The sequence below is a fragment of the Taeniopygia guttata genome, chromosome 10, assembly GCF_048771995.1.
Source record: "Taeniopygia guttata chromosome 10, bTaeGut7.mat, whole genome shotgun sequence".
Classification (NCBI taxonomy): Eukaryota; Metazoa; Chordata; class Aves; order Passeriformes; family Estrildidae; genus Taeniopygia; species Taeniopygia guttata.
In genome coordinates this window covers 4,013,508-4,036,167 of record NC_133035.1, presented here as the reverse complement: position 1 = coordinate 4,036,167, position 22,660 = coordinate 4,013,508, and the positions used below count along the sequence as shown (strand labels likewise).

Here is a 22,660-nt window from a genome sequence, read left to right as displayed (position 1 = left end):
CTGTGGCACAGTTCATCAGCTGAGGGAATGATCTGTGTGTGTGTACATCCATCAGAGCACAGGAAAGCTGATGGGGCTTGGGAAGTGTGGAACCTGGCAGCCATCAGTGACAGGGTGAGGGGTGGCTGCTGCCCTAGTTTTACTGGGATGGAGTTTATTTTTTTCTCAGTAGCTGCTCCAGTGCTGTGGTTTGGATTCAGGACAAGAATAATGTTGACATGACAGGGATGTTTTGGCTGTTGCTGAGCCTACTCTAAGTCAAGGACTTTTCAGTGTCCCATGTTCTGCCAGTGAGGGGAAGGAAGCTGCCCAGGAAGCTGAGGGAAACAAGGCCAGGGCAGCTGAGGGATATTCCATACTACAGAACATCATATTCAGTATATAAACTGGGAGGGAGCTATATAAGGAGGATATAGGATTATATAAACTGGCCAGGAGCCTCTGATCGCTGTCAGGGGCAGCCTGGGCATTGGTCAGCAGAGGGTGAGCATGAACTGTGTATCCCTTGTTTCTCTTGGGTGTCCTTTTAACTTTTTTTTTTTTTCTTAAATTACAGCTATTATCATTATCAGTAGTAGTATGAAGTCTCACAAGTGTTTAGTATTTTTATATTTTTGTGATCGTTCAGTCATCAAACTTATATCAACCTACAGAATCGTTTTTCTTTTTCTTGTGATGAAAGCTTTCATTGCATCAGGTCCTTGGTTCTTGGCTGAGGCCTCAAGAAGAGATTCTAAAGATGAGCAGAGGATGTGCAATGGAAGACAGAGGCCAGCCAGAGACCTGGTACTTCTGTGGGAGCCCCAGAGCTCACACTGGAGCAACAATTCTCCAGTTTCACTTGGAAATGAGAAAGGGCCAAACTCGCTGGACACCAGCCTGTTCTCACTGCTCTGGGCTTTAGAGGAAACCCTTCTCCTGACCCTCTTCCTGAGCCTAGGGGAAATCCCAGCCTGCTGGGACATAAATGGCTCCAAGTGCTGCTGGTCCCAAGCCAAATCTTCCCCCAAGGGATGGGTTCACCGTGGCCCCACGGAATGCCTCGCTCTGGACTGATGGATTGTGCTTCAGCAACTGCAGCATGGACACCACAGAACATGGAGCCTTGAAATCCTGAGTGTTCTCCTGCTGGGAATAACCCCAGGGAAGAGGCACAGGTGCTTGGCTGTGTTGGCAGAGTCACAGTTCCCTGCCTGCCCAGGCTGGGAGGTCTCGGGGCTGTGTCTGACCCAAAATCCTCAGTATGACCCTTCTCAGGAGATGTTCTTGCAGTGTGTGTGCACCAAGTGCTGCTCCTTGGAGCAAGAGACAGGGATCATCCCAGCTGCAGACCCACAAAGTCTTCTTTTATGGGCTTTTTTATGGGATGAAAACAGCTCTAGGACTAAACCAGCTGTAGGTTTTTGTGGGTCCCCAACCTAAAATCACCAGGGTGCTGGAGTGCAGTGAGACAAGGCCCAGCACAATCTAACATTTTCTTTTCATTTCTATTCATTTTAACCTCCATGCAGGGCTGAGAAGAACACCAGGACTCCAACAGGAATAAGGAATTCATACATTTTTTGGTTCTTCAGGCTGGTGGAGTATAAAATGCAGTGAGCAGGATATAGCTGCTGTAGCACCAGGGAATTGCAGCAGTGACAGCTCCATGGTCCTGCTGTGCTGCAGAGGAAGGTGCCATAAACACCTCCTGCCATGTCCACCTGCCAACCTTTGGACTCCCCCTACAATGCCAGGAATTGTAGAGCTGCAGAATTGCCATGGAATTGGTGGATTTTATAAAATATGTGTAGGTCAGTACCACCACGTGGAGGTGTTTTCCTGCTGTGGGGAGACCAGCCAAGCAGTGATTCGGGCAAATCTCCCTCCTAAAGGGGCAGGCAGAAGTGATGCACTAAGAGCCCTTCCTGCTCCAGGTAGGATGTAGGAAGAGTGAATTTAGGACACTCCTGTCTTTCCATTTCCTGCTCTCACGGTTCCCACAGCCTTGTTGACATCTCCCAGCCTCTCATGTGCCAAGGAACACCTTTGCCTTCAGGACTGAATCTGTACCTCTTCCAAGTGTTTTCAAGCCAAAACCAGCAAAAACTGGTCCAGGGTGGTGGCACTGATAAGGGAGCCACCAGCCTCCAGCCTGGACTCAAGAAGCAGCTCCAGCCTGGTCCTGTTGCTGGTGTGGGAGGCAGCAACCTGCTCCAGAACCTGGATCCAAGTGCCATGGAGAGGGATAAGGGAGCTCCAGGCAGGGCAGGAGGACTCGTGGGAATACTTGCCTGGGGCTTGGAAAAAGGGGGACTCTGTTCTTCTTGCCTGGGAACATTTGTGTGGCAGGCTTAGACCTTAAAAGACCCTGTCCTTTCATGAAGGGCCAAGCTCCCAGCTCCCTGCCATGTGTGCAGGCAGGGACACCTACCCTGAAAGGTTTTAGGGAACCAGCTCTGCTGGGAGATGTGTGAGACTATGGTGGGAGGAACAGGGCCTTCAGCCTCATATAAATACTGGTGGGTGACCTCTGATGGCCTCTGGTTCCACCTCTCACTCACAGCAGGACTGTCACCAACTGCAGGACACCGTCCCGGGGTGATGTTTGGTGGGACAGGACCACTGGGAGGGAAGAGCTCTGATCATCCTTGTCTTTGGGTGATTTTGTAATGATGTTTTATTCCCTAATTGTCTTCTTTACACCCAGAAAACGGCTCCTGTAGATTTAAGATAGACCTGGGGGGTGGGGTGGGGAACTTTGGGCTCCTACCTGATTTTGGTTCAATCTCTCTCCAGGCTGGACTGGGGATGCTGCATTGTTCTTTTGTGGGATTAGTTTTAAGCTAGCTTCAATCCAGAAGGTTTTTTATCCCTTCCCCTTCCCTTTCCCGAAATCCCCTCAGCCTCTTTTTCTCCCTGCCTTGAACTGCTTCCAGTTTTTTCTTATTTTTCCTTTCAGCCCTTCTGGGGAGGTGATAGGGACCTTGGAGGAGCTGAACCAACATGAGAAAGGACATTAAAATCCAGCTTCAGCTGCTATGAGGAGAAGACCCACACCAAAAATCCAACAGGTTCCCACCTGCTCTGCGAATTCTTTTCTCCCCCTCTCCAGAGAAGGGCAGCCACCACCTTTGCTTCTCAGCCACACGGTGAGGTGGGGTGGGGTTAAGGTTCAATTTCTATTTTCTTTTCTGTGCTTTGAAGGTATCTTGCTTTGATAATGAACAGTTTTTCCTTTTTTTTTTTTTTTTTTTTTTCACTTTCATCCCCTGGTATCCATTTCTGTCATTGACAGAAGAAGAGAGTTACTGAAGTCCTTTCTCCTTAGAGGGAACATTCATTCCAGGGCATTTCCTCATGAAATTTGTCTCCAGAACGGAGACCATTATCTATCAAAGCTTTTGTGACACCCAGAGCTGGTAGAGAACATGCATAAGAGACCTGGCCAACCCCAAATCTGCCTTGGATATCTTCCACCACAATGTCACTCTGCTGATGTGAGATCTGGAAGCTCACACTCCTCAGGAGTTGGTGTGAAGGGATTCCAAGGCTGGCAAGGAGATGTAGGTCAAAGGAATTTCCATGGAAGAACGTTTGTTGCTTAAAATTGGCCTCTAATGCCAGGGATTGCAAGAGAAAGCTCTCTAAGCTGCAGCCAAGGATTAAAGTGATAATTACCACACAGTGCATCATTAACAAGCCCCACCAAAGCTGGGAAAAGTTCAGCTCCTTGATGGTTCCATTGAACAGGCAGGAAGGGCTGTTATCTGTGGGGACAAGGCTCCCCAAGCTGGGCCAGTAAAATCCCTGATAAATGCATCCCAGAGCTAATGCCCTTCCTGAGACCCACAGCAGGGCAGCAGAGCTCAGTTAGACGAGGGAAATGCTCTGGGATGAGTCTGGAGGGGCAGTCTGGGAGCTGGCAAATCCATTTTCCCTCTGATTGAGAGGACACACCTGTAAGAGATGCAGGATGGGAGGTGACATCCTTCCCCTTCTCCCAGCTCCCAGGTACCAGCTCAGAGCCTCTGGTGATCCCTCCCTGCAGCCCTGCTGCAGAGCTGGGATTTGGGCAGCCTGGCAGGGGCACCTGGGCTCTGCCAGCAGCAGGGCACAGCTGGAGCTGCAGCCCCACATCCAGCAAGGAGCAAGGGAGGTGGTGGAACCACCATCTCTGGATATGTTTACAAACAGACTGGACTCAGCACTTGGTGCTATAGCCTAGTTGTGGTGTTAGGGCATAGGTTGGACTCGATGGGCTTAGAGGTCTCTTCCAACCTCATTATTCTGGGATTCTGTGGTTCTGTGAATGAATAGGAGCAGCCCCAGCCCCTTCCCCACTCAAACGTGGGTCTTAGTGCCCACGGGGTCAAACCCAGAGTTCTGGGATGGATGGAAACATTTGGGAGGGCACTGGGACAGCTGGGTTCCTGTCCCTGTATCTCTGAGAACCCGTGGAAGCCTGTGACACTGGCAGGAGCTGAAAGGAGCTGTTTGGGACTAGAAGTATTGATGGTCAGGCACCCAAAGCAAGATGCTCTTCCTGTCCTGTGCCATAGAAAGTCTAGACCACATCCAGAGACTTGTTCCTCTCCTGCACGATGGCTCTTGCAAGGGGCAGAGGGCTGAACTCTCAGCACAATTTCTAGCTGAGGATTTCCTCAGTGGCTGAAAGCCCTCCTGTTTCAGTTCCCACCAGGATGAGACGTGGCTCCTGCTGAGCTCTGCCTCCACCTCCTGGCAGTCCTTTCACTTGACCCTGAGCTGGCTCCATCATAAGATGTGAAACCCACTGCTCAGTGTAGTGGGTAGCAACACCTTCTCCTTCTCTCAAAATGTGAAACTTCCAAATAGAGCTGGAAAAATAGATCCTTCTTGCAGATACATCTAGAGCCTGACCAAGGCCTCAGTGACTTCTCTGCTCATCAAGGTGGAACTGACCAGAGGGGGTCCTTTCCCCTCCTTCCTTCCTCCTGTCCTTCCCTTCAGGCTGCTCCATCATGGCCCGAGGATTCCTGGGCAAGGATCCACAGGATGGGCTTCATCACAACAAACCCCCTGCTCCACCCCAGCTGCAGCATTGTCCCTGTCAGGGAAGAGGACAGAGGGGTGATGGGGACAGCTCTGGGGCAGGGTGACTCCTGGAGACAAGCACCACATCTGTATTTCTGCCTCCAGTGGGTCAGGCAGAAATCCTCCTTGTCCATCCCCAAAATCACCTCCCTGCCCAGGCACGTACCCACTCTTTCCTCACTGCACTTCCCAGCCCTGAGAGGGGTGGCTGATCCAGCACTCGACATCCTCTTGCACAAGAGGTGCTGGGTGCTGCTGCCCCTGCCCCCACCCCTCCCTCGGTGACCTGGATCCAATGATTCATCCCTAATCTGGGGATCCATCTCCCCAGAGGGAGTGAGGCAGAAGCTTCCCAAGCAGGAGGGCTGCTCCAGCAAGGGCAGGGTGCTGACAGTAGGAGAAGAAACTCCCTGGAAAGGTGTAGTGTTCCCTGGAAACTGTGTGATGAAATGCACACCTGTACTACCTGCAGAAATACTCAGAAAATTGGAAATTTAAAAAGGAGGAAAACACAAACAACCAGTTGTAATAATAGCCTCTTCCTATATGCAGAGTGCTGGGTGAGGGTAAGCCAAGCAGTTTTCTCACACTTCCCAGGATATGATCTCATCAGCACTCCAGGGAAGGGGAGATCCCACATCCCACTGCCACAATCACTGCTGGGGACAGATGAGAGAACCAAAGCGTTTCTGGAGCTCCCCTGATGTCCTTGCACACAAACCTTCTGTTGCTGATCACCTTTAGAGAAGAAGGGGAGCTCCCTCCCCCTTGTTTTCATTTTTGGGAATAGGATATCTCCCCACTTGTGATGCTTGTCTGAGCAGCCCCAACCCCACAGATCCTCAATCCCTTCCGAAGGCAAACTCCACACATTGGTTTATCCAAGCCAGTGCAGAATCATCCCTCTGCTGCCCATCCCAGCTCCAGGGAGTGCAACGAGGGATGCTTGAGACCCTCACCCCACACGTCACTTCACATGGCTGCACCTTCCCCATCCTGATTAACTTCATCCTGCTGCTTACCAGCCATCCCCTCAGTTATCCTCTCCCACACTGGAGGGAGAGGTGGTTCCACCTTTCCAACAGCTCCAAAGCCCCACAGGTGTCCCTGTGGTCACCCCTAAGGATTTGCTCCACTGCTCTGAAGCCCATGTCTCCCTCTGCTTTGCAGAGGCTGTCAGGGCTGGAGCTGGTGCCACATCCCCACCAGGCAGCTCCTCAGCACATCTCTGCACACACATTCCCCAGCCACATCACCCTTGCCACCCTTTAATTTTTGTAAACCACTCCAGAGGAGCGATTCAGTGTTCAGACTGGGTCAGACTAGGTGGGGCTTTGAAGGGAAATGGCAAAGTCTTTGCCCAAAAAATGCCTTTCTTTCCGGTTGGGTGTGAGTGAAAACTTGTTTTTACCTCCCTCTGCCAAGGGGGTGGGTTCCCAGCCAGCCCATTCACTGGGATGCAAAAAAGAAATGTCCAGGGTATGGCTGTGCCAGTTTCAGAGGAAAGACCCTGGCAGTGTTTCTGCCAGGCTGGTCCTTCTCAGTATCAATAGAACCTTCTTCAGCCAGCTGAAATGCCAAAGCAGAGGAGCAAACCCCAAAAGCTTGAATTTCCATTATCTCCATGCCCTGGCCAGGTTACAAACCTGAGCATCTTCTGCATGATGGGGCTGGGAGCACCTCTGGACACCTTGCCTGGTGCCCAACAGCTGTCAGGAGCCTCTCAGGGAGACTCCCCAGGGCTGGAGTCAGGAGCCAGGGCCAGCAAGGAGCCACGCAGGCACAGCCTCGATGATCTCGGCCGGGAACACCCGGCAGGGCTTTGGAGACCTCTGGTCCCACCAGGATCCAGAGCGCCCTGGCAGCTCCAGGGTCTTCATGCCATACAGAACTGGAATTTTTTACTGTTCTCCAAGAAAAGTCAAGGAGATGAAGCCAACCCTTCTCAGGGCTGTGCCCGCCCGTGGCTGCCCTCTGTGCCCGCAGCGGCCGGTCCGCCGTGGGTTAGGCTGGATGATCCAACGCCTTTGGAGGCGGGCACTGAAAACCACCGGGAGCAGCACAGCCCTGACTCCTCGCCAGGCTGGATCCTCGTCTGCAGCCTTGGCAGGAGTGCGAGCGGGCGGGCGGGCAGCACCACGGCTCATCCCGGAGCATCCCGGAGCATCCCGGAGCATCCCGGAGCATCCCGGAGCATCCCGGAGCATCCCGGGCACGTCGCGGCTCCCAGCCCGGGCGCGGCTGCAGCGGAGGTAGGCTCGGCGTGGGGAGGGCTGCGGGTGTTTCTGCTGCTCCTGCAAGGATAGCCCCGTCTCCGGGGGTGCTGAGCAGCCCTTTCCCAGCAGGAAAGGGAGCTTGGTCAGGTGCTGTGGCAAAAGCAGCGTTTGGCCTCCCAAGCGGCGTCCCAGCGCTGTCCCCGCCGGCTCCTGCGGGCTGGCACACCGCGGCACGGGCGGGCAGGGTCTCCTCCCCGCCGGTTCCTCCCGTTCCCCCGGAGGGTGAGGAGTTAACCCGGCAGGGGCTCAGCCTGTCTTCGTGCGGTGATTCACCCAGGGCGCCGAGCCAGGCTGCTGCAGCTAGGGAGGGTGGGAGCACAGGCAAGATTTTGGGGATGGGGAGCCGAGGAGGGGAGTGAATGGCCCGGTGGTGTTTGTATGTGTCGCTGTCCCTCTTTGGGGACAACCTGAGTACTGCAGCAGATGCCCTGGTGGCTCCAAGCCAGCTTTGCTGGGGGCTGTGCTGGGAAGATGAAGGCTCCCGTGGGAGATGCCCGAGGGCACGGGCAGTGTGGGGCTGCAGTGCCCAGGGCCCCGGGATGCTCACCCAGCCGTGCCAGGGCAGAGGGGCAGGAGGCAGTTCTGCGGGGAAGGCTGGTTGCAGCGCATGTGTGGAGATGATTTTCTCACCACTGTCTCTCTGGGTGCCAGTTTTGGGTCCTTCCAGGCAGCAAGATGACGCTGTGGAATGGCTCCTACCCCTTCTACCCTGGAGCCAATGCCTGCTTCCCCTTTGACGCCACCCGGGCTGTCATTGTCTCCGTGTTCCTGTCCATGCTGGCCACGTTCATCGTCATCCTGCCAGGGATCCCGGGCAGGGGGGTAAGTGGAGGGGCAGGGGCAGTTCAGACCTCTGGTCCTGCCTGTGCATCCCACATTCCTCCTCCTTCCCAGCCTCCAGAACAGCCTGAGCTGCCCGCAGGCTATGGCCAGAGCTCTGGGATCTCTGGAATGCCATGGGGCTGAGTGTGCTCCAGCCCATCCCAGCATGAGCACCAAACTCCACCACCCCAGAGTTCCGAGGCAGCTAGAGCTGATCTTGGCTGGAATTCTCTGTGAACAAGCCGAAATTCTTTCACCAGAGTGGAATAGCAGGGTGAGGCTCAAAGATCTCACCCCACCTTCCCAGAAACCTCAATAAAAGAAGGAGGTGTGTACCGGGCATGTCCCAGCACTGCTCACCAGGCTCTGTGTGGCCAACAGACCCTGCTGAGAGCCACATCAAGTGCTTGTTGTGTGCTTGGTTTTGCAGCAGGGCTGGTTGAGGGGCTTCTGTCCCACAGGGGACACTCTACAAATGCCTGGTCACTCCTTTTTCCTACAGCTGTGGCCAGCTGTCAACACATCCAAACACGTGAGGTTTGGATCAGTGTGAAATCGCAGCTGAAGACTGTTAGAGGGAATGTTTCCACCTTCCTTCCCAAGAAAAGGGCTGTCACAGCTTTCTCCAATGGGCTCATTTGATCATCCTCTGCCTGATCTCCCCTTTGCTGCACCACAGCAGGGATGCCACAGGAGTACCCCATGCCAGCCACCCACAAAGCACACGGGGTGGCTCCCCAGGGGAGGGACAGGTCTATTTCTCACCATTTCACGTTTCTAAATTATGTGCTTGGTGCTGAGGTCCCCGTGGTAAAACCTGACTGACCCCTGTGCCTCCACTCTGCTCACCCCGACAGCGACTCTTCTGGTTCCTGCGGTCGGTGCTGGGGCTCTTCATGGGAGCTGTGATCCTCAGTGAGTGCTGGGGCCTGGGGAAGCTCATGGGTGCCCAAGAAACGGAGGGGAAAGGTGGGGGAGGGTGAATAGATCAGTCTAAGAGCCAAGTCCAGCCCGTAGGATGAGTTCATGGGGAAGATGGACACATGTCTTGTGTCTGGGAGGTGGCCCCAGCAATGGGTGGAAGGCACCCATCTGCCTCCAGTCTGAAGACTGGTGGTCATATCCAGGGCAGTCACCAAAAGCTCACCACCAGCTTCCAGGGAATTCAGGCAGGGGTTTAGATGAGAAGCAGTGCCCAGACATCAGCCCCACTGCCCCCAGGGTTAGGATCTCCACTGGGGCTGAGGAGAAACCAACCCAAGAGGGGCTGTCAGGGTCATGGGTTGGGGGAGATCTTGAGGAAGGACAAACAGGACTTCTCCCCTTGGGACTAACAGTCCAGTCCTGAACTTGGGATGAGGTAGGTGATGCTCAGACCATGGCAGGTACTTCCAGCACCAGGTGTCTTGCTGCCAGGCTGTAACTAACCCCTGAAGTCTTCACAGATGTGCAGTTCACCAGAGACTGGGAGACTGGCTGGGTGCAGGCAAACACCTCCTACAAGTCCTTCAGCCGTGCCCAGGTGAACGCGGACATCGGGCTGCACATCGGCCTGGCAGGGCTGAACGTCACGCTCAGGGGTGAGTCTGCTGTCCCCAGCCGGAGCTCTGCAGTGTCCCCAGCAGCTCTGCAGCTGCTCTGCGGGACCCCTGCTCCGTCTGGAGGCTGCTGGGACCCTGCTGTGCCCGTGCTGCTGGCGGGCAGTGCCCGGCTGCTGGCACAGCAGGACCTCAGCTGCTCCCTGCCGCAGGAAACCCAGTGCAGCAGATCAACGAGACCATCAACTACAACGAGCACTTTCCCTGGAGCTTTGGAGCGGATTATGAGCGCAGCTACAGCGAGGGGCTGCAGAAGGGGCTGCCCAGCCCCATCCTCTACGTGGCAGAGAAGTTTGGCAGGCAGAGCCCCTGCGCCGTGCACGGGCAGTACCGCGTCGCCGGCCACTACGTGTCCATCACCCTGTGGTGAGTTACAGCCAGGGCAGCCCAGGCACAGCAGACAGAGCTCGATGGAGCCGCCCTTGTCACTGCAAGGCCCTGCCAAAGCCTTGGCTCTCTGCAGAATCTGGGGTTCTCATGCTTCTGTGCCTGTCATAGGTTCATAGAATTGTGGAATCATGGAGTGGTTTGGGTTGGATGGGATCTTAAAACTTATCTTGCTTTAACCCCCTACCATGGGCAGGGACACTTTCACTATCCCAGCGTGCTCCGAGCCCCATCCAGCCTGGCCTGGAACACTTCCAGGGATGGGGCAGCCACAGCTTCTCTGGGCAATCTGTGCCAGGGCCTCGCCACCCTCCCAGCAGGAATTCCTTCCCAATATCCCATCTATCCCTGCCCTCTGGCAGTGGGAATTTATTCCTCCTCATCCTCTCCCTATAGGCCCTTGTTCAAAGTCCCTCTCCAGGTCTCTTGGAGCCCTTCCAGGCACTGGAAGGGGCTCTGAGGTCTCCCCAGAGGGAGGGCAGAGGGGAGCAGGAGGGGCCATCAAGAGGGAGCTCATGAAACTTAGAGCCCTTGTGTGTGTTGTGGAGTCCCAGAGCACCCCCACGAGTCTCAGAGGTGGTGGGAAAGGCACTGCAGGAAGAGAGAGCCTTGCAATTCCCCCTTGAATGTAGGTTCCAGGACCCTGTACCCATCTCCTTTTTCATTTTCAGGAAAAATAATTATCCCCACCCAAACATTCCTGTATTTCAAAGCAGAAATGTTCATGAAAAGTTTGTTTGTTTGTTTGTTTGTTTTTTATTTCTTGGAATCAGAAAAATTTGTTAGGCTTGCCTCCCCAGGGAGCTAAATCCAAGCCCCAAGCACAGGGTAGGGCTGGCAGCTGGGTGCACTCCAGGTGCTGAATCAGGTGTGGGCATGGCTAATGGTGCAGTTCTGCAAACAAAGGTGTCCCTTGATGCCATTGTCCCTCTGAACAGGTGGGAGCTGCCTGGGGGTAACCAGTTGTGGACAATCACAAGAATCCAGGAAAGAAGTTACAATCCGATTATCAGAGAGATCCTCTGCCCAAATTAAGGTGTAAATGAGACCGTATGCTGCAGCCAACAGTATGGATTTTATGTCACAGGAAATACGATGTAGACAAAGAAAGAAATAGAAAAGGAAGCTAGGAGGAGAGACAGATTAAGTAAGAAGATACAACCCATGGAACCAGCCAGTGCCCCATGGATCCTCCTCTCTGTCTTGTCAGAGGTGGGGGTCCCTCAGAGCTCAGAGCCCAGAGCACCTTCCCTGCAGAGGGGAACTTTACACTTGGCAGCACTCCGGATCAGGGAAGGGCTCAGAGTCTCGGGGGGATTCGGGGGTCTGGGATGGTTTGGGATCCCTCCTGAGACACGACCCTGCCTCTCAGGCCGGTGTTGAACCAGTTCTGCCCCCTCAGAAGGGATGAAAACCTCAGGCCGAGGTGTGACCAGAAACAATGGCCCGAGTGAGCAGGACCTTCCCAGGAGGGAGGGGGAGTGGTCCGGCTGAGCCCGTTGTGTAAGGGAGGACATTGCCATGATAAAAACATCACCCTGCTTCTCCAGGGTCTGCTCCTTATCAGCCTTCTCCCTATCTGCCTCAAAACCCAGAGCTTCTGGGGTGGCTCCTCTGTCTTATGCACATCAGAGGGCTCGCCACCACACACCCAAAAAAAACCCTCCTTCCCCACCTCATAGAGGGGAGCCCAGCCCCAGCAGAGCACCTGCTGCCTCTGCAAGTGGCCAAATGTTTGAGTTATTAAACACTAACCTTTCAGTGTCTCACAGGAACCTCCAGGGATTTCTACTCCAGGCCCACACCCAGAGCAGGGCTGATGCCAAGGCCATACCAAGGTGCTTGGGGGCTTCAGGAAATCCAATATGGAACATTCCCAGGTGTGCAGATCCCTCTCCACTGCTGCGGGATGTGTCCCACAGCTCCACCACTCATGTCATTGCTCAGTTGTTTGGGTTGTAAAGGACTCTCTAGGTCAGGCTGTCCAGATATCTGCTGAAGCAAAGCCAACTAGAGCAGGTTGCCCAGGGCTTTATCTCTCCACTGGGATATGGAGAGGAGACCCAGAGTAGATACTCCAAGCCTGATGTTTTTTGCTCAGTTTTGTGGTCCTTTTGCAGGCTGGCCTTTTGCACATGGCTCATTTCCGTCCTGCTCTTCTCCATGTCCATCCTGCTCTATGGTGGCCAGATGCTTCTGCTCACTGCCACTCTGATCCTCTTCTCACTGCTCCTCTTCTCCACCGTGAGGAACACCCTGAGGTGCCCCATCCAGTTTGGCCCAGTTTCCTTGAGAACAGACTATGGTGAATCCTTTTGGCTGGCACTAGCAACAGGTGAGTGCTCAGCTGGCTTCTGGGGCATTCCTTCTCCATCCCTACAGAGATGATGGCCCAGCAGCACCTCATCCCTTCTTTCTCCATGGCTGGTCACAGAAAATGATCATTTTAGGTTAGAAGATTTTAGATTAGAATTATCAAGGTTGGGGAGAGAAAGAGATGGGCAGTCAACAGAACGGAATGTTTGAAGTTAGCTGCTGGATAGAGATTCCCTCTGCCTTTCAGGACCTGCTCCACTTCTGAGCAGCAATTGTTTCCTTTGATCAAAACCAGAATTTCCCATGCTACAACATCACCTCCAGGGAGACCAGCCCTTTTCCAGTAACCAATTGCCCCGGGCACTCTTCTTCTTCAGGCTAAACAAACCCAGGTCCTCCAGCCTTTCCCTGTGCACGGTGGGCTCCAACTCTCCCAACTCTCTGCCCCAGTTCACTGACCTCTGTTTTGTACTGGGGAGCCCAAAGTGATGCCAGAATTGAGATGGGGAAAGAGAAACCAAGACCTTTGCCCGCCTGCTGGGTGATGCCACACGTCCCTGGTGTGCAGCTGGGAGCCAGCAGAGCTCCTGCAGTGCTGTCCCTGTGTGTCTCTGCAGGGCTGCTGAGCCTCCTCCTGGGGCTGGGCATCATCATCCTCAACTCCCTGCGGCCAGAGAAGCTGAAGCTCATCTTCAGCCTGGACAAGGGCAGTGAAGAGGAGCTGTGGGACAAGTCCTGCCTGCCAGCCCAGCCCAGCTGCTCTGCACAGGATGGGCTCATGGTGCCCCTCGGGGAGCTCTGCCATGGGACAACCACCCAGCTCTGAGGCACAGGGGAGGCAGGGCAAGCCTGCAGATCCTGCTCCTGAATGCACCAAATCCATCAGGAGCCCAGGTGGGAAGAGACACAACAAGAACCAAGTGATGAGAATATCCAGATCTGAAAAAGTGTCTCAAATACAACAGTTTCTGTTGGTTTGGTTTTTTCTGTTTTACTGCCCTTCCCCTGGGTCTATCCCAACAAACCCTAAGTCTTCCCCAGGATACAGAGATTAAATCAGAACAAACTGGGGAGAAAACAAGTAACTGCAGACTCATGGTTATGAACCAAAGGAGAAATAGAGCTCACAAGAGCCCTCTCACCCAAAAGAACCTCAAAAATTCCCCCTGCCCTTGGATGCTCTTCCCATCAGCAGTTGGGAAGTGCAGAGGAAGCTGTACCAACACCTCCTCTTAGTCTGAGGCGAAGAGCAGGATGGCAAAGAGGAACACAATTTAGCAGGATCCTGGAGGTACCAGACCAGGAGGGAAGGAGGGGAGGAGGAGGTGGGAAAGGAGGTGCAACAGTGCCTTGGAGATCAGCTATAACCAATTAGGGAGAGGTGAGCAGCACCTCCAGTCTGGGCTCCTCCTGGGTTACTCATGACAAAGGTTTCTTAGTGGGTGACCTTGAAATGGGCCAAGGAGACATTTGTCCCCATGGGAAGGAGGCTGCTGCTGGGGGCTTGCCAGAAGAGACCTTCAGATGTGCCCATGGGCCCTTCTTAAGAAACCAGCCCTCTAAATGACCACAGTGTTTCAAAGGAGAGGGGTTTTAGTAAAGTTTTATTGAAAATAATTCCTATGCAGAACAAACCACATTAGTGACATACAAGTATCATCTGACAGAAATAAGTAACTTACTAGCAAGGATCTCAGAAAGAAAAGTCAAAATACTGAAATTATGTACTTTACAATTAATTGGAATGAAGGTGCCCAGGTTTCCAGCATTCAGATACAGAATCCCAGAATAGTTTGGGTTGGAAGGGACCTTAAGGCTCATCTTGTTCCACCCTCCACTGTGGGCAGGGACAGCTTCCACTATCCCAGGCTGCTCCAAGCCCCATCCAACCTGGCCTTGGACACTGCCAGGGACAGGACAGCCACAGCTGCTCTGGGCAATCTGTGCCAGGGCCTCCCCACCCTCACAGGGAACAATTCCTTCCCAATATCCCATCTATCCCTGCCCCCAGGCAGTGGGAAGTTATTCCTCCTCATCCTGTCACTAGGGGCCCCTGTCCCCAGTCCCTCTCCAGCTCTCCTGGAGCCCCTCCAGGCCCTGGCAGGGGCTCTGAGCTCTCCCTGGAGCCTTCTCTTGTCCAGGTGAGCACCCCCAGCTCTCCCAGCCTGGCTCCAGAGCAGAGGGACTCCACCCTCAGAGCATCTCTGTGACCACCTCTGGACTTGCTCCAACAGCTCCATGTCCTTCTCTGGAAGCAGCTCTGCAGGTGGGGGCTCACCTGAGTGAGGCAGAGGGACAGAGTCCCCTCCCTGCCTGCTGCCCAGCCAGTCTAAGTGTTCTCCAGCTGGACAGGGAGAACTTCACTCTCCTTCCTTTCCTAAGGCATCTTTTTGGCCCACACTGGGCTACAAGTTTCATCTAATAAAGGCCAAATTTGAATGTGAAAATAATCCCATCAGCATATCCCCCACAGCAAACTGTGGTACATTTACTCAGCCTTTGTTTCTGCAGCAGTTTTTTTGTTCCAGCTCCTGCAGCATCCAGCCTGCAGAAGCTGGATCCATACCTGGCTTTCCTGGATACACCTAAACCACAAAATGTCATATTTAGGAAAAAAATGAGCAGGTTTAATCCCAGGCTTTTGCAGTGGCAGGTGGTCCCAGGCAGAAATGTGACCCGTGAGCTGTTTCTCAGTTTCAGTGGGAACAGACAGTGGATAACACAGCGTGGGAAGGGCATGGAGCAGGAAGGGCAATTCCTCCTGGGACAGGGGTCCCCAGGTGAGTGTGCAGCCCAAGCCTCAGCAGCTGGGAGCTGCTCTGATGGCAGCACAGCCTGCCCCTTCCAGGGGGAGACACAGGGAGACACAGTCTGGGAAGTTGCTTCCCAGCAAGGACCCATCCCAATGTGGGCTGCAAAGACAGTTGGATGAGGAAATGCATCTCTGGGGATATCAAGAAGAATTTTTTCTGCCCTTTTGGGTCCATCTTCAGGGAAAGAGTGAGGACTTTCTTCTAGACGCTGTTGGTTTCAGAGGGCTGAGAGGAAGACAGGCCCTTGCTCACAAAGTGAGAGTTGATGAACACCTCAGGCATTTCCTGGTACTCCTCTGCTTTGTCCTCACGGAGATCAAAGAAAGTTTTCAGCAGGTCCAATCTGAGATGGTGCATTGCCACGATGGTGACCCCAACCACGAAACAGAGTAGGCCTGGAAACAAAAATGCCCTCTGATTGGGTTCCTGTCACTCCAGCAGTGTCCCCACCCCACCGCTGTCCTTGGACTGTCCCCTGAGAGAGGACAAGGCCTTTGCTTATGGAAGGTGGCCTTCTGCTGTGTGAACTGTTCTGAGCATCCTTAAAACCCAGGCACAGGCCTGAAACCCCAGGCAAGTGATCCCGATGTCTTTGCACCTCAGGAGCTATAAATGCCTCTATTGCCTTGAGATGAGGATGGTGTTCCCCCTTTTCCCTCCCCTCTCCACATCTGTGCCAGGACCTGCTTTGCCAAGGCACAGGCTGGGGCTCTGGGGAGCTGCATTTCCCACCTGGGAGGGAAGCACTGGTACATCCAGAGGGGCACGGGGGGGGACCTGGGGCACCCCGATGTTCTTACCAATTGCCAGCATGAGCCAGAAAGATCCCCCATAGGCCACGTGCAGGGTCCTGGTCCCAATCTGGATCAGGCACATCGGGGAGTTCCTCACAGTGGAAAAGGAGAGCAGCGAGAAGATCATGAAGGCCCCTGTGACCAGGAGCATGTACCCTCCATAAATGAGGACAGGCATGGAGAAGAGAATGTTGGAGATGACCCACGTGCAAAAGGCTACCCTGGAGACAAGGGAAGACCAAGAGATGAGCGCTGTGGGTCCCATGGATTAGGGCACTCTGTGGGAGGATTTCCATGTGGTAGGAGAAACCTGAGCTCCAAGTGCACTGTAGGAGGTGGAGAAGCTCTGTGGGCAGGCAGGAATAATCCCTAATCCCCACGCTGGGCAAGTACATGTGCAAGGCTCACATTGCTACAGCCAGGAGGCAGAAACACAGATCTCCTCTTCCCATTGCTCAGCCCACAGAGAGCACCAGCCTCAAGGAGGCTGTGGCAGCCCCCTCAGTGTATCTGGACCATCCCAGTTACCTGCCCTTCCCCATGTGGGGCAGTGTGGTCCCTGAGAGTAGCACCCAGGACTGAGATAAGCGCAGGAGCAGGCAAAGGTCATTTGCAGAAGCTCTGCACTTGCTGAGGGGTTGGGCTACAGAGGAGGGCCTCAGCTATGGACCAGGAGCTCTTGTTCCATGGCATCACCAGGCTTCTTCCCTAGTTTCTGTGTCCCTGCTGTCAAACACCGAGCAGGGAGAACAACACTGCAATGGCTCTTGATGGCCAACACATGGTGGAAGGGACCATCTCCTGCCAGCTGGGCACCAGCTCTCCCCAGCCCAAGTGGGCACTGACATATCTCTGACCTTGCCAAAGAATCAAGATCCACTCCACAATAACAGCTGCAGGATCTTTCCCGCAGCTGGTCCCAATCTTAGATACAAAATCCACTCACAGGTAGGGCTGGGAGAGCTCTTCATGTGTCCATGGGCCTCTCTGGGCCACCAAGGACAGCAGCTTCCACTCCATCCATGGGGATGGACTTCTGCCATCACCACCACATCACAGCAGGGACTGCACCACGTTCCTCTCCCCTGTGCCCAGCCCTGTGGATTTGCTCAGCAGGGAGAACCAGGACTCCTTCTCTGCTCCACAGTGCCCAGCAGGGCCCCCTCCACGCACACAGCTTCCCTCCTGGCAGGATGCAGTCCCACCCATCCCAAAGGCCTCAGGGAAAGGCAGCCAAGCTCTTCACAGCCCTGCATCTCCTGTGCCTGCAGGACAGGAGGGCTCACCAGAGCATGGCTGAGGCGTAGTGGCCGGCGACGCGGTACTGCCCGTGCACGGCGCAGGGGCTCTGCCTGCCAAACTTCTCTGCCACATAGAGGATGGGGCTGGGCAGCCCCTTCTGCAGCCCCTCGCTGTAGCTGCGCTCAAAATCCGCTCCAAAGCTCCAGGGAAAGTGCTCGTTGTAGTCGATGGTCTCGTTGATCTGCTGCACTGGGTTTCCTGCGGCAGGGAGCAGCTGAGGTCCTGCTGTGCCAGCAGCCGGGCACTGCCCGCCAGCAGCCGGGCACAGCAGGGTCCCAGGAGCCTCCAGCCGGAGCAGGGGTCCCGCAGAGCAGCTGCAGAGCTGCTGGGGACACTGCAGAGCTCCGGCTGGGGACAGCAGACTCACCCCTGAGCGTGACGTTCAGCCCTGCCAGGCCGATGTGCAGCCCGATGTCCGCGTTCACCTGGGCACGGCTGAAGGACTTGTAGGAGGTGTTTGCCTGCACCCAGCCAGTCTCCCAGTCCCCTGTGAACTGGACAACTGCCAGGAAAAATAAAGCTGGGGTTAAAACAGGTCCGGTTTCAGGCTTTGCTGTGCTCAAGGGGAGAATCACAGGTGAGTGGCAGCATTCCCACCATGGCACTGGAAGGGAGTGTTAGGAGGGCAGGAATGCTGATTCAGCCACCAGGACATGCCCCAACCAGCTCCCACACCCTGCAGAGCTCAGGTCCTCCCCTTGCTAAGCATCCACTCCCTGGATCCGGGAACAGCGGAGTCAGATCCCCAGGGATGGACATCATGATCTGATTTCTCCTTGGAATCCTCTCCAGAACTTCCCTGCAAACTCCCCACCATGGCAAGCACCACACCACCCAGGGACAGGGTTGAGAGATGAGCCACAGGAACAGGGGTGAGTCTCATTTCACACATCCAGCTCCCTAAATTGTACTATTAGTGACTAGTAAAAGTCATTGTCTAAAGGAGGGGTCAACAGGGGTGGGAAGCGCCATCACAGCTTGGGCAATCATTCCAGCTGGGAAAAATGAAAAATGGGAAGCTTTTCTGGTATATGTTTTTTGGAACAAGGTATCCTTTTCTTAAGCACTTCCACTTTGCAGTGGGCTTCGTTTTCCAACAAGAAAAGTAAAGCTGATGGTTTGATGTCAGTCTGAACAAAAAACCTTCCTGAGAAAATGTTCAGTGTCTGAGTCAACTTGTGAGGGCATTGATGCAGTGGGAGCTCCACAGGAATGTTTTTTGGCTGCAGGGGTGAGTGTGCCCTGCTGCTGCCAGACAGAAACTCTGACGCTGGCTCCTGGACAATTTGTTCTTCCTGTGTGCCCAAGCAGAGCCCGACTGCAGCCTTGTTGTGGGGTGGTGCTGGGTGGCTCTGCAGGGCTGAGCTGGCTATGGCTGTGGGATCAGCTCTGGTCTCCACCCCTCTGCCACCTCCAGCCTGGCACCACGTTCTGAGGTGGCTCTGGTGGCATCCCCAGGGTGGCAACCTCATGCTGGGATGGTCCCTGTGTCCCGGTCTGGCTATCTACTTCTAGCGCCTGGTCAACTCAGAGCTGAATCTTTTAGGTTATCATTGTCCCTCTCCTTCATCATCCCTCTCCAGGCAGTTCTGTAATCCATCTTGTCCTTCATAGCAGGAGGGATGCTTTGATTTAGGGTCAGGGCTGGTTTCTCTTGCCATCTGGCATCTTCTAGCCCCTCAGTACACCTTTTCGTACCCATCCTCTTGCCCTGTCTGGGCTGGAAATCCCACTGCCTGGTTTTCACCATCAGTTATTACAGATTTCCTGTTTTTTACTAAATTAAATCCTTTTCTTCATCTCCTCTGACCTTGCTCCTTGGGAGGTCTTTACCCCACTACTGCAGTCTCTGCCCTGCCTGTGTTTTATTCCAGCCTGCTCCCTCCACATCACTGCAAGGCTCCTCACAATCTCCAAACATGCCTGGCTGCAGCCCCAGGCACCACAAGAGAGCTCACAGAGTTGGGGGGAAATAATGGAAAACTGGTGAGGGGGATTGTAAACACACTCAGCCCCTGTGTAGCTGGGGTGTAGAAAAACCCAGAGATCACAGTAAGCACTGTCTAGCCCTGTGTGTTGGAGAAGTGGAGCACCTTTTGAACAAACTTGAGATCCAGCCCTGTTACAGGAAAGATCAAAGTACATCAGTGAACTACACCTGCACAAATCCCTGAAACACAGGTGAAAACAGCAGGTTTGGTGGCCCTTGGTGCCAGTCCCCTCCTTGTCTCTACCCAGTGCTGCTTTGGGGGTCCCCTGGAGAGCAAGATGATGAAAATAAATCTGCTCTTTGCATTTCATCCATGCTTTTGTGGTTGTTCCTGCACCCTGCCAGTGTGGGGTCATACACACAGCTGGAGGAACACGGGGCTGAGCAGCCTGATGGAGCTGGAGCTGTTTGAGTTACAGCCAACAAAACTCCCAGAAGTAACCATGGGCACCTCCAAGTGCCCTCAGCCCCCATACCAGGGAAGGGAAAGCTATTTTGGGTAGCTGTGTGACTGCTTTGCAGAGCAAAGGAAGGTTAGACCCCAGGGTTTCATCCTGCCCCCAGAGCCATCCCCGAGGGCCGCCCAGCACTCACCAACAATCAGCACTCCCACGAAGAGGCTGAGGAGAACACGGAGAGTCCAGTACAACCTCTGCAGGGAGACAGGGGGCACATCAGGCAGGGAGGAATAGCCCTGGCTGTCCTCCTGCCTGCCCCTAAAGCACTGGGGGGTCCCAGCAGGCAGAAGATGGGGAGCAGCCGCCCGTCCCCAGGGTCACGCACCGCCCGCCCGCGGATGCCCGGGATGATGAGCAGGAAGCTGCAGGCCAGCGTCAGGAAGACCACGATGACGATGATGCTGCTGATGTTGAACACAGCAGCCTTGCTCTGCTGCGGGTAGAAGGGGTAGACGCCGTCAAAAAGAGTCATCCTGCACCTCCAGGAGCCTGTGGGAGAGAGGTGGTGACAGAGGGGACCCTGCACTGCCCTGCCTGGATGCCTCCAGCCTGTGGTGGCTCCGCTCTGGAATAACCAGCTGAGGGAGGTTCACCTGAAGGGTCCCCAGAGGGACAAGGAAATGTGACGCTGCAAGCAAGGCAGGACACTCCCCAGCAGAGAACACGCCACCCAAAAGGCCTCGGTGGAGGAGAGGAGGTGCCTGGGGCAGGGCTCAGCAGCCCGAGGGACCGTGGCAGCCCAAGGAGCCACGAGCCCTGGCCCTGCTGCAGTGTGAGGAGCAGCCCCAGAGCAGGAACCTGCTGAGCAGCTCTTGCCTGGCCAGCTCCAGGTCTTCCCCTCCAGCAGGTGCAGCCAGGGCTTTCCACTTTGGGGTGAACCCTTAGGGGAAGTACCCAAGCCCACTGGGGAACCTCCCAGCGGGGAAAGAATGCAGAAGTGTTTTCCTCCAAAATTACAAGGAAGCGCTGAAAACACGGATTTCACAATAGCAGAATTATCCCCAGAGAGGTCCGGCAGCGCCAAGTGGAACAAGGCCCACTACTCCCATTCCTGCCCATTTCCTCCAAGAAGATTTTCCCCAGGAGCTGCTGGTCTGGTGAAGGAGGAAGAGGAAGGATTGGTCCTGCACTTGGTCGAGAGGGGCCAGAAGCAGCCCCTATTCCCAGGATGAGGGTCCAAAGAACATTCAAAACTCTGTGAGCACATCTCAAGGCTAAAGGAAGCTGAATTATATAAAATCAAAAGGTGTGTGTCATTCCCACAGATGACTTTGAACTTCCTCTGGCACTCCACTTCCAGCAATTACACACCTTATTCCTGTGCCTGGGTTAGATCTTTTCTACCAAAACTGATAATATGCTTAGTCCTCTTGCTTTGCTTATTTAATTGCCTCTCTGCATGGAACTGCCCCAGGAAGTTTGCTGAAGTCAGGGGATGACAGAGCTGATCTGATTCGTGTCCAAGCAACATGTTCCTGTACGGAAGTGGTGATTTTATTCTCATTTTCCAAAAACAGTTTAAATCATATTTTTAGGTAAGATCTAACCCAGAGCAATTCAGCCACAAAAAGCTGGTCCTAAATCCCTAGAGGTGAGTGGGGATCACAATAATTATCATAAATCCGTTTGTTTAGGCAGCTGAATTGCTTTTCAATACCTAAAACAATATTTGATTTGAGAATATTCTGTCCAGTAACCCAGACAATAACAGCAAAGAGTGGAACGGAGACTGGGATTTTACAACAGCTCTGAATTTAACTTGACTGCTACAGACTGACAGAGCTGTCATGTGCTATTAAAAATCTTCTTTGGGGCTATTTTGCTGTAACAGCTTTGGGTTATTTTCTCGAAAAGCCAAACCCAGAGAGAAGCAGCCTTCAAGCGCTATGATTACCTGGCAAGCAGGAGCTGCAGCTGATTCCTGGTGCTACTGAAGTCCAGCAAAAGTGCCCACAAAATAGTCAGACCTGCTGCAAGAAAAGAAATTAATTATTAAATCATAATGGCTTGAATTCCACTTGTTCCTGGTACCTTTACCCAAATTTCCTATGAGATACAATAAAGCAGGAAGGATTTTCAAGTCTATATTCACCAAAACACGACTCTTCAGAGTTTAAAACATTAAAAACGAGAACTTAACATGGAGAATGCTGTCTTGTTAAATCTAAATTTAACTTTCAACCAACACCAATGGATGTTTGCATTTCCATATGCTGGGACTTGTTTTATAGAGAATTTCCAGGGAAAGAACTCTTTTGCTGTCTGTCCATCTTTATCCCTCGATTGTCCTTCTGGCATTTTTGCAGCTCTTTGGCCTTTTTTTCAGCTTTCAAGTGGAAAAGTGATGCCTACAGCTCATGGCAGGAGAAACTGGACTTGTTGCACCTTGGGAAGCATCCTCCACACTGAAGCAGTGCTGTGACCTTGGAGCCCCTGTGGTTCCCTCTGTCACAGTATATGGAGGGGGGAAAACCTGGGATTATCTTCAAGAAAGGATCAGCAGTTCAGCAGAAACAGACAAGTTAATCTTACATTTTAAAATAGTCTGAACCTGGAGGAGAGAAAGGCAAAGGAGGCAGAAAGTTTGCCCAAACCCCAGAAGTTTCTCATTATAAAATCTCCAGAATGAATCAAGATAAAAGGATTTTTTTGGAAGTGCTCGGCCAAAAAGGCTGCAGGGCCAGCAGCAATCTTAGCTGGGTTGCTCAGGGCTGCAGGTTGGTATTTTCCATTGGGAAAAAAAAAAAAAAAAACAACAAAAGTTGTCCCCTGGAAACTGAAACATCAGAAGTGCAATTTCCAGCTGGGGAAAGAGGGGCGAGGGGGCAACCTCGCTTCCCTGACAGAGT

General features: G+C 53.6%; 2 protein-coding genes across 4 annotated transcripts; one reads left to right on the top strand and one right to left on the bottom strand.

Annotated features, from left to right (window-relative positions):
• Window positions 1-6,704: 6,704 nt before the first annotated feature.
• LOC100225458 (dual oxidase maturation factor 1) lies at window positions 6,705-13,429 on the top strand. 2 transcript variants are annotated; one of them, XM_072933869.1, is made up of 7 exons: window positions 6,705-7,307; window positions 7,983-8,153; window positions 9,011-9,068; window positions 9,599-9,733; window positions 9,904-10,117; window positions 12,259-12,473; window positions 13,072-13,429. In XM_072933869.1, the coding sequence occupies exons 1-7, from the start codon at window positions 6,717-6,719 to the stop codon at window positions 13,278-13,280; spliced, it is 1,593 nt and encodes a 530-aa protein (XP_072789970.1). In that variant the 5' UTR covers window positions 6,705-6,716; the 3' UTR covers window positions 13,281-13,429. The 2 variants fall into 2 exon arrangements, with proteins under 2 accessions (XP_072789970.1, XP_072789971.1); XM_072933870.1 differs by having other exon boundaries at window positions 7,214-7,307; window positions 7,999-8,153.
• Window positions 13,430-14,041: 612 nt separating this feature from the next.
• On the bottom strand, window positions 14,042-21,783 carry DUOXA2 (dual oxidase maturation factor 2). Of its 2 annotated transcripts, none has more exons than XM_002193585.5 (7): window positions 21,706-21,783; window positions 20,137-20,300; window positions 19,948-20,005; window positions 17,731-17,865; window positions 17,348-17,561; window positions 16,068-16,282; window positions 14,042-15,662 (listed from the first exon to the last, which is right to left on the bottom strand). In XM_002193585.5, exons 2-7 carry the CDS (start codon window positions 20,281-20,283, stop codon window positions 15,469-15,471), a joined length of 963 nt encoding a protein of 320 aa, XP_002193621.5. In that variant the 5' UTR covers window positions 20,284-20,300; window positions 21,706-21,783; the 3' UTR covers window positions 14,042-15,468. The 2 variants fall into 2 exon arrangements, with proteins under 2 accessions (XP_002193621.5, XP_072789972.1); XM_072933871.1 differs by lacking the exon at window positions 21,706-21,783 and adding an exon at window positions 20,405-21,642.
• Window positions 21,784-22,660: the final 877 nt, after the last annotated feature.

Coding starts and splice junctions, on each gene's coding strand:
- LOC100225458 (XM_072933869.1), top strand. CDS start 6,717: ATGATGGGGCTGGGAGCACCTCTGGACACCTTGCCTGGTGCCCAACAG. Junction 7,308..7,982: donor CGGGCGCGGCTGCAGCGGAG/GTAGGCTCGGCG, acceptor TCTGGGTGCCAG/TTTTGGGTCCTTCCAGGCAG. Junction 12,474..13,071: donor TTGGCTGGCACTAGCAACAG/GTGAGTGCTCAG, acceptor GTGTCTCTGCAG/GGCTGCTGAGCCTCCTCCTG.
- DUOXA2 (XM_002193585.5), bottom strand. CDS start 20,283: ATGACTCTTTTTGACGGCGTCTACCCCTTCTACCCGCAGCAGAGCAAG. Junction 17,562..17,730: donor GCTGAACGTCACGCTCAGGG/GTGAGTCTGCTG, acceptor TCCCTGCCGCAG/GAAACCCAGTGCAGCAGATC. Junction 15,663..16,067: donor CTGGCTCATGCTGGCAATTG/GTAAGAACATCG, acceptor TTTTGTTTCCAG/GCCTACTCTGTTTCGTGGTT.